The 12,141-nt window shown below is 41.1% G+C and overlaps 1 protein-coding gene across 2 annotated transcripts in view; it reads left to right on the top strand.

The window, feature by feature from the left end:
• LRP6 (LDL receptor related protein 6) overlaps positions 1-12,141 on the top strand; it is a 114,229-nt gene that overhangs the window by 72,245 nt on the left and 29,843 nt on the right. For both annotated transcript variants that reach the window (XM_088537361.1, XM_088537360.1), the window contains exon 8: positions 10,934-11,150. In XM_088537361.1, the coding sequence (XP_088393487.1) occupies positions 10,934-11,150 (217 nt within the window). The remainder of the gene's footprint in view (positions 1-10,933; positions 11,151-12,141) is intronic.

Raw genomic sequence — 12,141 nt, 5'->3', positions numbered from 1 at the left:
TTCCTGCCGCTGCCTTTCTGTCCTATGGCAACCATGAATTCTGAGCAGATTTGTAACACCATTCTTGCCTTTCCCATACATTCCAGTGTAGTAGAAGATGCTTTGACTTTCAGTAAATCTTTTAAACTTACATTTGAGGGGAGAGTAGAGGAGGGCGTGCAGCATGTCACAGGAGACCGTTTGTGGCAGGATCAAATGGTGCCACTTGGAACTGGACGCCAGAGCGTTCGCCTGATCCCTGCCTTCCTTGTTTGTCTGTGTGTATGTCTGAGGGGTGGGGATGAGAGCAGGAAGAACATGTCTGTGTACCTGCATGCTGTTCCATGTGAGCAGTTTTCCATACTTTATGTTAAGTAAAGGGTACTTGCCTTTTTTTTCTTTTTTTTTTTCTCCCCTCTTCCCCACTATGCAGTGTTGCTCAAAAATCATGATTTAATTGCCACCCCAGTGTAGCGCGCATTGCTTGCAAGCTATGTTTCTGGTTTGTTTGTGTGACACATGAGCTTTTATTATTTATTTTTCACACACTGATTCATGCTCTGCTGTTCTGGAGCCCCCAGACGATAATAAAGCATCAGCAGGGGTTAATGGAGACTGGTAGGGGGTCCAGCGGGGAGCTTTTGTTCCCATTTTATCTGGCAGCCTGCAGCAGGCAGAAGCAGGCTGTGGCTCAACAGCTCCATCATTTATCTCGGTCAGGTTTCACTGCTGATAAACTTCTATTGAAATGGATGGCTGCTATTGTGCTTACCAGTAGGGAAGATTTCTCATTGACTTGCTACAGGTTTAAAGCATTTTCCTGCCGTGCTATGAGGTTAAAAATGTATGATCTGCTTTGTTGAATTGGTCTTGTGTTTTCCTGCTCAAGCACGTATTTGTCTTCCAAGCACGTACGCTACCTGTTTTAAGGCACAGGTTGGTTTTAAAATGGCCAGCAACCCTCATATTGCTAAAACGACTGTGGTTCTGTATGTACATGTGGCTCTCTGTCCGTGTCCATGTGTGTTGGGAGGAAATAATAACAATATGACTGTTTTCTCACACAATTCTTCAGCCTTTGCTTCATTTTTCTTTATTCTTCATCTTTCTTAGTCTCCATTCTGAGACAGAGATGTCACCCACTGACACCTACTAGTGGTGAGCTTAAAGAAAGGACTCACTGCCTCCTATACGTATTCCAACCATTACCTAGTGATTTTTGAGTGCAGCTTGAACTTGAAGTGTTCCTGCATTCCCAAATCTATTAGCCGTGCCTAGCATTACTGTCTCTAATCCTCGTGATTAATGTGGCAAGTCTCATAGCCTGCTGTTTCTCAGCATACACACGCGCCTTGGAACCGAGCCTTGCTGGACAGCAGAAGGCGGATGGTACTAAGATTTTTTTTTTCTTTTAGCAAAGAAATCTTGAACAGAGCAGACCTTTTTGTCACTGACTCAGGAGCAAAAAGCCTGGCATCTAGAGAATGCTCTAATTCATATTCTAATCCTGAAATTGCAGGGCTACATTTTCCTCTGATGACAGCTCCCTCAATTTTACCACCAGCATAATAAGGAAATTCTGTTTGCTAAGCATTCGGCATCTATTTTCCTGAATGAGAAATTTTGTCTCATAGTCTTTGTATTGTTAAATGCTGATGTCTTGTAAGCCTGACTACTGATCCCACCTCATCCACCCTACTTTGAATCAGTGATTTGAAAACTAAGGAGAAACCACTAAGGAGAAATCCCTGCTGTTGAGCACATCTGCTTTTGTGTATTTGCATTAAATTTTTGCGGATATTGGAGATGAAGTGTGTGCAGCAAATACTTCAGGTTGCTTTTTGTCTTTGTTCTGCCCACAGTTTGTTGTCCACCCTGGTTGAATAGTGGTAGCACTTGGCAAGCTTCTCTCAGTGAAGCACATCAAGGATATGCTGCAGGGGGTGGGGTGGATTCCCCTCCTCCATCCCAGTTTTGGCAGTTTAAAGCCGACTCTGTTACGGAATTTGCAGCAATTTCTTAATGCATGCTAGAATATATTAAGCAAATCAATGACCCTTGAAGTGAGTACTAAAATAGGGGCATATTTTTTGAGAATAACTGGCTTAGACTTTAATTTAGACTATAATTTTCACTTGGAAACTTTCTTTCAAAATTCTGAGTGAACTTTTGAGAAGAGTTAAATTTCATGACACAGGTGAGGACAGGAAGCCTGTATTACAAAGCAAACAAATGACAGCCACAGATCACGTTGCTGACTGTCAGAGTCAGATCTCAAAATTTGCGTGGTCTCTTACCGATGACTGTAGTCTGGACAGCGGTCATTTGGGAGGGCATCGGTGGCAAATACTGAGCCAGGACTTTTTTGACATTGTAAACTTGTCTTTTTAAAAAAAGTCCTTTTTTGGGATTTTAAACATTATGCTACAAGATTATCACTTAAGGCATGTGCCTTCTGCTGCTCTTCCAAGTGCTTCAATAGGCAAGGAGAAAAGACAAAATATATTTAAAACATCCGTGTTACTTTTAGATTCAAGAACATAAAAAGTCAGTTTGTTGCCTGATAAACTATCCAAACAAAACTGAAATGTGGGAAGATTGATTCCTGGGATGCTTATTACAAACCACCTCTGTTAAGAAGTTTCCAAGTCAGTCTTCAGGGACCTACAGGATGCCATTCTTAATGGAGTAGGTGAGAGGTTTCCAACACCTCACAGCAAAAAAAGGAGAACATAGAGGAAAGGGTTTGTGTAGATACCAGCCAGGACTCCTGTCTAAGGCTACCTGATGCTGTGAGCTTGATATCAAGATTGATATTTTTCTGAGCAGTAAAATTATTGTCCTAAAAATAATGTGATATTATGAAAGACTTAGACATTCAGTATAAAAGCATTTCTCCTGTTGGAGACCTGCACTTTTCCCTGAAGTGTGCAGCTGATTTTCATCTAATGAGATGCAGATATTGTCATCTCATTAACTTTCCCTGTGTTCTCTTTATAGAAAATGTCAGAAATCACTCCTGAGATGTGACTGAAGTAAATGTCTGAAGTAGGTTAGATGAGCTCTGCTTTAAAACCACCTATTTCTTTCTTTTAACTTGGTGAGGACATGGAGTGGCCATGTCAGAGGTAGATCACCGCCCTTGAGACAAATTTCAGCCTGGAAGTCCTGCTGGCTTCTACAGCCTTTTGCACATTCTCGTTAGCAGTGAAGGTGTCCCTTTCTCACGCTGGGTTGTTTCTGAGCTGTGCAACTTCAACCTTTCTGTGCTGGAAATTCAGAGATGTTTCTACAACCTTTGATTACAGATGAGCGATCATGTTTTCTTAATGATAGCTCTGTAAACCTCATGGCTCCCAACAGAATAGCATGAAACTCACTGAAATACAACCTTGTATGCCACTAATGCACCCTACATGCGTTAAAGGGTTTTTTTCCAGCATAACTAGGATATTACATGAGAATTCACATTGTTGTTTCATTTAGAAAATACTGCACTTAGGCTGTCAGTCAGTATCGGCTACCTCATGAAAAAGACAAAAATTCTTCTTCAGAAAAGCTTTTTTCCAAACTTAGTAAGAGTTTGATATACCTAAAAGAATGTTTGAAGGTAAGCAGGGGAGTGATATGCAAAGATATTGAGCTATCTCCTTGCATTTTTTCATTCATTTGAGTATGTTTGGTTTGCTATTATTCCATATTCTCCGGTATGTATGTATCTTTTCCAAGCTTAGTTGCATTCCTGTGCAAAAAAAGACAGTAGCGTTCTTGGACCTGGACTCCTTCAGAAGTATTCCTTGTGCTTCCTTTCAACTAGCAAATTGATTTTTTCACCCAAGGCTATATTTTGGCTCTGAGTTACTGTAGTCCTAGAAAAATCTAAATATACTTTTTGATTCTGGTATCTACCTTGATGCTGTAGTGTTGCAAAGGTCTAATGTCAGTGAGGAAAAAGTCTGTAGGAGAAGTTAATCTCTTTCTTTAGCCTCATCATTCCAAGGGTGGAAAAGCAGCTTTTGGTCATGCAAAGACCCTTGGAACTGAGAAGATTCAGGCAAGGGTATGGCTGGACTGATGTAAAAGCTTATGCCACCAGAAGTGAGAATTGACCCAGCGTCCTCCCCACTGCTTTGTGCTGGCCTTGGTTACTCGCTGGGCTCTAATGCAGACTATTTTACTTGCTTGAACAGCAGGAGGCTTTGTGCATTTCTTCCTCTATAAACAAACAAAACAAAAAATCAGTTCTGTCTGCTCATGGAAGAGTCTGAAAAGCCTGGAGAGGACAAATTAAAGAAAAGGGAAGCGCTGGGAAGAAGTATCCTGTAAGGGAAGAGGAAAGAACAGGATTTTTGTCTGTGTTCAAAAGCTTTAGGGATCTAATTTCCTCTTGTAAAGCTGGGGGTTCCCCTTGTTTTGAGCTAGCCTCCTCGCTTCCTGTTTGCAGCCCACCAGGAGCAGGGGTGCAGCTGCCTGAAGGAGGCAGCTGACAAATGGTAACTTGCAAAAATCACAGTAACTTCCCTGCCTCTGAACCTTGCTCTGTACTGAAACTCTCCTGTTCCCCTAATAACCTAAGCACACGTATCAAAATGTGTCAGAATTAATTTCCATTGCCAAGCATCTGTCTTCTCCTGAATTTTATTTATGGATATATTTTAATTTACATAATGGACCATGTTTTCCTAGTAAACTGTGTTCTTTCCCAATCCCCACGTTTTCTGTGAAAATCTCTATTCCTGGTCTGCTCATTGTTGCAGATGTAGTTTTTGTCTTAGGCTGTATTTTAAAGTTGCAGAGTTGGCTTGGAGCTCTTTGGTTTCAAGTTCTGTGCAAGGCATCCAGGCATCTGTTCTGTTGATTTCTCAGCATTCACCACAGTGGAGGAACTTCTGCCCGTTTCGTATTTAGAATATTCCTAAACATGCTGTTGACAGGTTAATGATACTGACAGAATAATTCCCTTGAGTTTAAAATTTTGATCACTCAGTTGAAGAAGGCCTAGCTGTTCAGGGCTTCTTTCTTTTATAGGGAAAGACTAATTAAACTGGAAATTTAAAAGAACTTTTTCGTCCTTGAGAGCTGCTGTTTAATAGCAGGTACTTATTTTAATTGTGTGACATTACTGCAGTCATAGCAGTAAAACCGTGTTGATTTGTTTCATTTATATTGCTCAAGGAAGCAAGTTAGTTGAAAATATTGAGTTCTCAAACCATCTCAAAAAATGCTAATGTAATATTCAGAAGGCATCCTAGCTCTTTTAAAGCTATTTTTAAGTGAGATGTTGCCCCAGTTTTCTTTTCTTCCCTTAACCAAATAGATTTAATGAGTTGGTGTTGCTTTTCAGTTCTCTGATATAGTGAGATACATGTACGATTAGGTGAAGATGAGCAGCGTCATGAACTAGGTCGCTCTGCGCTTAACCAACAACGCGGCGCACGTGAGTACCCCGCAGCACATGCTCAGCTCTGTGGTACCTGAGCCTGCAAACCAAATGTCCCTAAACTACTTCCCTAAATGTCCCTAACCTACTAATGTCCCTAAACTACTTTTGAGCAGGTAGTGCTCAAAAATTTTTCCATGGAGTTTTGAAATCTTTGGGCTGTATGTATTACACTCAGTACTTAACAGCTATTTTACAGTAATACTTCCTTGAAGGCATCTCATGTAAAGTAGTGGTGTTCATGATGACACTCAGTAGAATTTGACTTTTTCACTGTGTTGTTTTTTAGTTATAGCTGCTCCTAGAGTGTGTTAGCATGACTGGAGCTCGAATTATGAAGGTGGTAATGCATTCTTACGTGTTTCTGCTTTCTTTCAAGCTATTGCATGAAACCCAGCTTGTCATTAGAATGTCTTCAGTGTTTAAGGTCTACTCAGGAAGTGATTATTTAAGCCTGTGGGAAATAGTTGGTTGTCTGGGATTTTTTTTTTCCATGCTGTAAAGTAAATCATAGCTGTATCTGAGAATGTATTTGAACATGTACAAATGAAACAACACGGTAGCGTCCTTTAATTTTTTTTTTCCATAGGGCAAGGCCACAGGACACGCAAAGCCTTGTTATGGAGTCCCAGTGTTCTCTTTTTCCTTACTCTTCCAGAAGGAAGATAAGCTCTACAGCCTCATCCTCCTTTTGATCTGGGGAGAGATGGTTTCCAGCTGTGTTCCCTGCTAGGCAGCCGTGGATCCGGCACAGTGATAGTGGGAACATTGGAGCAGGACACCTGAGGTTCTGAACATTAAGTGGGGCGTCCTGCATCTCTCTGGAAACCAGTAAGCCGTAAAGGGTCCTGAAGGAGCCAGTAGAAGGCTAAGATCTTTGTTGTTTAATTACCAATATTTGGGTATTAATTTTTAAAATCATGGCTTATGTTCAGATTATTCCTTATGTTTTGTGGCAAGATGCTTTTATCTGAAGTTGGAGCAGTTTGTGGATTTGGAGTGAGGGGAGGTTTTTTGGTGCTGGATAATTATTTTACTGATGGTAGTAATAAAGTAAAGTTTTGTCATCATTCAGTATTGCAGCCACTGACTTTCAGTACATCACAGAGGCCTATTCAGTTCTTTTAAGTCATGTTTATTTTTTTTAAAGATAGTTACCCGTTCTTATAAATTTTCATCAATTACTGTCTCTCTCCAGTCATTCTGAGAGACAGCTGAGCAAGTCTGACATTTAAATGCTCCCTGGTTATTTATAACCACATCCTAAACTAAGCCCTGCTCATAAGGTAAGACGAAAGGTAGCAGTTTGCACACTGACACCATGCTTATGGCACTAGGTTAATTATGAGTAAATCACATCTGCTTGGTCTAACACGATCTCCTAAATTTGCCAGGGAAGGGGTGTTCCTTCTGGGGCCTATGTTGCTGTCTTCTCCTCTGGAGTCTCAAATATTGAGATTGTGTAGCACCTATTAATGTCAATTTAAGTATGGCCTCGTACGGACAGGCAATTTCTATTATTAGCGTTTTCTCAGTGCTGTGGATATGTGCTAGTATGCAACTTCCTGGTTCTGCTGCTATTTGCCTTGATTTCTGGACCTGAATAAACTGCTGCTCTTGTTTGGGGCTCTACCTAAATTCACCAGGGCCACTGTACCAGCCCCAATCAGAGCTGAGTTTTCCTCACAGTTATAATGATTGAACTGTGGATTTAAACCAGTCAAATGACAAGTGTAAATTACTCTACATTCAAAACCCAGATTATCGGACGGGTAAATTTGCCACATTAGCCCATTTATCACTTACTGTGGGCATTCAAGAGTAAACTGAATCCCGGGTATTTGGCGACAAGACCCATAGAATATATATGTGACTTGCTATCTAGTCTTTAGTTTTAAATAGAATAGAAATTATGCTATTAAGTTAGTTATTATTTTTTTCATTGTTAATGCTGACCACTAAATACAACATTGTGAAATATGACCACATTTTCAGCATTAATTCATTTATTTTGAAAAAGATATATTTTTGAGGCCATAGTCTTGTATTCATTATTGTTCTAGGATAAGGCAGGCCTTTATCCATCAGGCAGGGCTTTCGGTATTGCTTCCAAGTGCTCTCAATTTTTGTCTTTTGCTTTATTTTTCGTGGAGCTGCTCGCCCTTTCAGTAAAGGTAGGGTTTGTGGTTAGGCCACATCTGGTTTTTGTTGCAGTCTGTATTCTCACTGTGGTTTGCAGTATTCCAAGCGGCCTCAGACCGTGAAAGCTGCACCACGTTGCGGTCAGAGCGGCGGGAGCCGCTGGAGCCGCTGGCTCGGAGCAGGACGCGGGTTTCTCGGATGGGCTTCCGGAGGGGTTGGGCTTCCCTGGGATTTGGGACTGCAGCAGGGCAGCGACTGCGTAAAGCCCTGTCAGCTGGAACTCTGAATTTCAGCTGTTATCTGAATTTCAGTATGTGAAAAGATTATGCCCAAATCCTTTGGAACGGGTTGATTAGTGATTGTTTCTTTTTCTTTGTGCATGCTGCATGAATCATTCCTGTATCCCTTGCCACTTTCTGCCAGCCTTTAGAGAGTCTGCTAGGTTTGATAGCCGATTGATAAGATTCTTTTAAAATCTAAAATGCAGCCAAAACAAGTGCAGACAACGTGGTGCCATGGAACTATTCATATGACATGAATTGGTGATGCCCAGCTCCTAGTGGGCAGGTGTTTTTGTTAAGTAATATCACATAGATGGACTCAGATAAGATTGTAATGGGAGTACGATGGCAGATGCAAGTACTTTCAGATAGGCATCTGTTTTGTCTGTCTGGCACAAGGTTGTCTTTCAAAACAGTCTGCATGTGGCAAAACAAAAATCCATAAAAAACAAAATTGACACTTATATCCTCCCTTTTCCTCTCCTGGCTTTCTTTCAGAATAAGCAGAAGCTTATTTGTTCAGCTCCCTACTTAACGTTTAGCAAGAAAAGTAGTTCACCTCACGTGGTGCAGCTCCAAAATAATGATTTTCTGCCAGTAGCCTGAACACAGAAGTTGATTCCTTTTTCAGGTACAAGGCAAAAGTATAAAATCTTAAGATACTGTTTTATGACAAGTGTTCTAATGGTTTGAACATTGTGTTTTTAGTCAATCTGCTTTGCAAGACCCATCCGTTGCTGTATCTGCCTGGTCTTCCTCACCCACCCTCTTGCCCATATATGAATCATTTGCAAGCAAATGGCATATGTCTATAGCTTAAGGGAGCAGAGGAGAGTCAAGTCATCCTAGAAATGTGGTCTAACTATGTTATGGCAAGAAAGGGGTGGTGAGCAAAGGGACTGTCAGCTTTGCTCAGTGCTGATGGTGGAGGCAAGGAGTGTAGGTCACAGTTTACATTAGAGGTGTTAAGGCTATGTCCCTTAACCTGAAGCTAACTGTTAGGCTGCTGTGTAGCAACCTCGTTCCTCCAAGCAGAACAAAGGAGGCCTGCTGCTAGGAGCCTAGAGCCAGCAGATGCTGAAATGTTCTGAATAAATGTAATAGCAGAGCCTGTTTTCTAAAGGAAGTCCAAAAATCAGGCAATTATGCCGGGCTCTGAGCCCAGCTAAACAATCTGTGAGAGGAAAAACAATGTTTGGAGTTGGTTATCCAGATAAAGGACATAAACTACAGTGTTAGGATGGTAAGTGTGCCCTAATACAAAGTGGAGCTGCAAATACTGTGCTTGAAGATCTTACAGCAGTAGAAAAGAAAAACATTGCACCAAGTGATGCTCACTTTATGCATGTGCAAAAATGTGATGCACACATTAGTAGAGAGAAGCTTTTTCAGAAGGCCCATTGCACAGAAAAACTATGAATTTTTAAAAAGTAGATATGGAGCTTGTACTCATAAAACAGCAAGGAGGCAGAGCCTCTCTCTCTCTTTCTCTGAGATATACTCACAAAGGTTCAGCTCCCGCCCTGCTGTGCAGACAGAGGATGGAGCACAAGGATGGTTATGATGGGATTCATTTAGGCCGTAGTTAAAATGATATAGTGTATAGTTGTTGGTCTTGGAGCTTTTCTTTAGTGAATATAGAAATAATTCAACTAACTTGCACGTTATAGCATGCGCTGAGGAAGGAAAGGATTTCATTCCTGTTTCTCTCTCTCTTTTCTTTCCTCCCGAACTTTGGTAGGCAGAACGTGGGAGTTGTTCCAAACTAGCCCTGTCCTTTCTCATGTGCTAGGAAACTCTTCTGACCACAGAATATCATCCATCTAGCTGGAGTTACTGCACCCATTGATCCTGAAGGTTGTCATTGCACAAGGTTTGAGCCATGTTCAGGCTTGTCTGTGACTATCTAATTCCACCAAGGGAAAAGTAAGAGAGATTTGAAAATGGAGATTTAATAAGTCATCTTTTAGTCACTGCTAGTGTTCCATGACTTGTGTATCAGAAGTCCTTGGATAATGGGAAGGATATTCTTCCAAGGGTTAGTATACTGCCTTGCGTATTTACTCTGAATTGTGAATCAAGTCATTTTGGATGACTTTTAGACTGAGCGTTTTTTTTGTTTTATGAAGGATAATATGCATATAGGGGCAAAATTATTTCCTAAAAAGTTAAAACAAGCAGAAATACTTTGAAGGATCTTTTCCATATCTCTTGCTTAGTAATTTTCTAAAATTGCAATGCTAAATCATTTTTGTAAGCTTTTCTTAAAACAGGAGGCTCCTTTCACTCCTGTCAGTATGATAATTTTTGTAATAATACTTGACATTCATAAGATACTTCATCACTTGAACATGTATGTGTATATTTAATTAATCCTTTCAGTGCCCCTTTGAGGAAGTTAGGTATTCCTTCTTTCTAGCAGTAAGGTGTCACAGTGAATTCAAGTGTCTTGATCAAAGGCACACAATTATTTACAGACCATTAGTGTTTCTTCTAGTACAAAAAAAAAGAAAATTTGAAGACTGTAAAACTGGTTCTTTATTCAGACTTGGGAGCATAAACATATTCTGTATTTCTTTTTGTCTCCCAGAATGTAAGAGTAGCTTCTTACTGCTATTTTTGTTCTGGGCAAAGCAGATTTGGGAGGGACTGGTGACTACTGGGACTGGTGATGTTGGGCTAGGGCTTCCTCTAATATTGTAAGCTTGTCTTCGGCCGTGTAAAACAGTGTCTCGCGTTTAAAACTGAACCAAGAGAGGTAAGTGAGAAATAGCAGAGACAGACAATCTACCAGGTACGTGCAATATTAGTCCAAAAGCATGTATGGTAAGGATTGCCCAGTCATAACCTCACATTATGATCTGCTTGTATTATGGACAAGATGGTTTTCATAATAATGAGTACCTACAGATGTGTTTTATTAGATGTTGGGTAACACTGCCAGCATTTTAATGGCCAGGAGATAGTTTGAGCTTAATGTATGAATGTGGAGCAGCCGATTGATTAATCTCCAATAAACAGTGGCAGAATTTGTCTTTATGCATGGAGACGTATTTCTCATGCAAATGCTGGGGCATGCGTGTACCTGCAGGTCATGAATGCTGATGGGACTGGGAGGAGAGTGCTCGTGGAGGACAAGCTGCCGCATATCTTTGGCTTCACTTTGCTGGGAGACTACGTGTACTGGACAGACTGGCAGCGGCGCAGCATCGAGCGCGTGCACAAGCGGACTGCGGAGCGAGAGATCATCATAGACCAGCTGCCTGACCTCATGGGCTTAAAAGCAACGAGCGTCCAGCAGATAACTGGTAAGCAGGACTGCAAGGCAGGCGCAGGTTGGAGGAAATGAAGAAGGGCTCTGGGAGCATCGGACACAACTACATTCAATTCTGGTAATGATAGGCAGGTTTATTTTAAAAAGCAAAATAAGAGAACAACTCAGTTTCTATAGGCATCGCTCCATACCAAGTCCTTCTCCCTCTCTCCTGTTTTTTTTTTTTTTTTTTTTTTTTTCTTCCCAGCCCCAGTGGTAACTTGTATCTCTTCAGCATTAGGAGTGCGTTGAGGAAGATGCAGTTCATGGGATGGGGTGATTTTTTTGTAAACTGCTTCAGTTCTTTAAGTTGAAATAACATTCAAGGCAGAAAGCAAACAAGCACCTCCCATAAAGGGGTAATTTTCTGCTACACAGGGAGCTGGAGCAGCTCATGAGTCTGAACAGCACTGAATCCAGTCAACAGAGAGGAAGGATCAGAGAAAATGAGCCCATCTCTTTCTAACAGCAGCTATTAGATTAGCCCAGCTGCTTATGAAACTGCAGCTGTAGCAGCTTTTTCATCTTGCAATCTGAACATGTGCTCTCAGTATGCAAAAGCTCAGAATGAGCCAATTTTAGTCGATTCCGTGCTTTTCAAATGAACACTGCAAAATTGTTTTTAAAAATAGCTAGAAGTACTTTCTGCCCTGTAATCTCTGTGGTAAAAACCTGCAGGATCTAGCTTTAAATTGACTATCAAAATACAGATAGCAGCATTACTATAGCATCATGGGCACATCAGACTGTCTGAATTATGCCATGTGCTCTAGGTGTCCTTGCTTGACCAGGGGGGTTGGACTAGATGATCTCTAGAGGCCCCTTCCAACCTCAGCCATTCTGTGATTCTGTGAATTATTGTTTTGTATGGTTGCTGACTTGCTGCCATGTCTGGATTGTACCGCAGATTGACCCCAAGTTAAATGTAGTTGGGGTACAACTTTGCTGCTAGCACATTAGCAAGTTGTCCTACAGTACATATTTTA

The sequence above is a fragment of the Tinamus guttatus genome, unplaced genomic scaffold (genome assembly GCF_059628265.1).
Source record: "Tinamus guttatus ecotype Peru unplaced genomic scaffold, ASM5962826v1 Tinamus_guttatus_pri_ptg000749l, whole genome shotgun sequence".
In the NCBI taxonomy this organism is placed as follows: Eukaryota; Metazoa; Chordata; class Aves; order Tinamiformes; family Tinamidae; genus Tinamus; species Tinamus guttatus.
The sequence above is the reverse complement of the archived record's forward strand: the minus strand, read 5'-3'. Positions and strand labels throughout refer to the sequence as shown.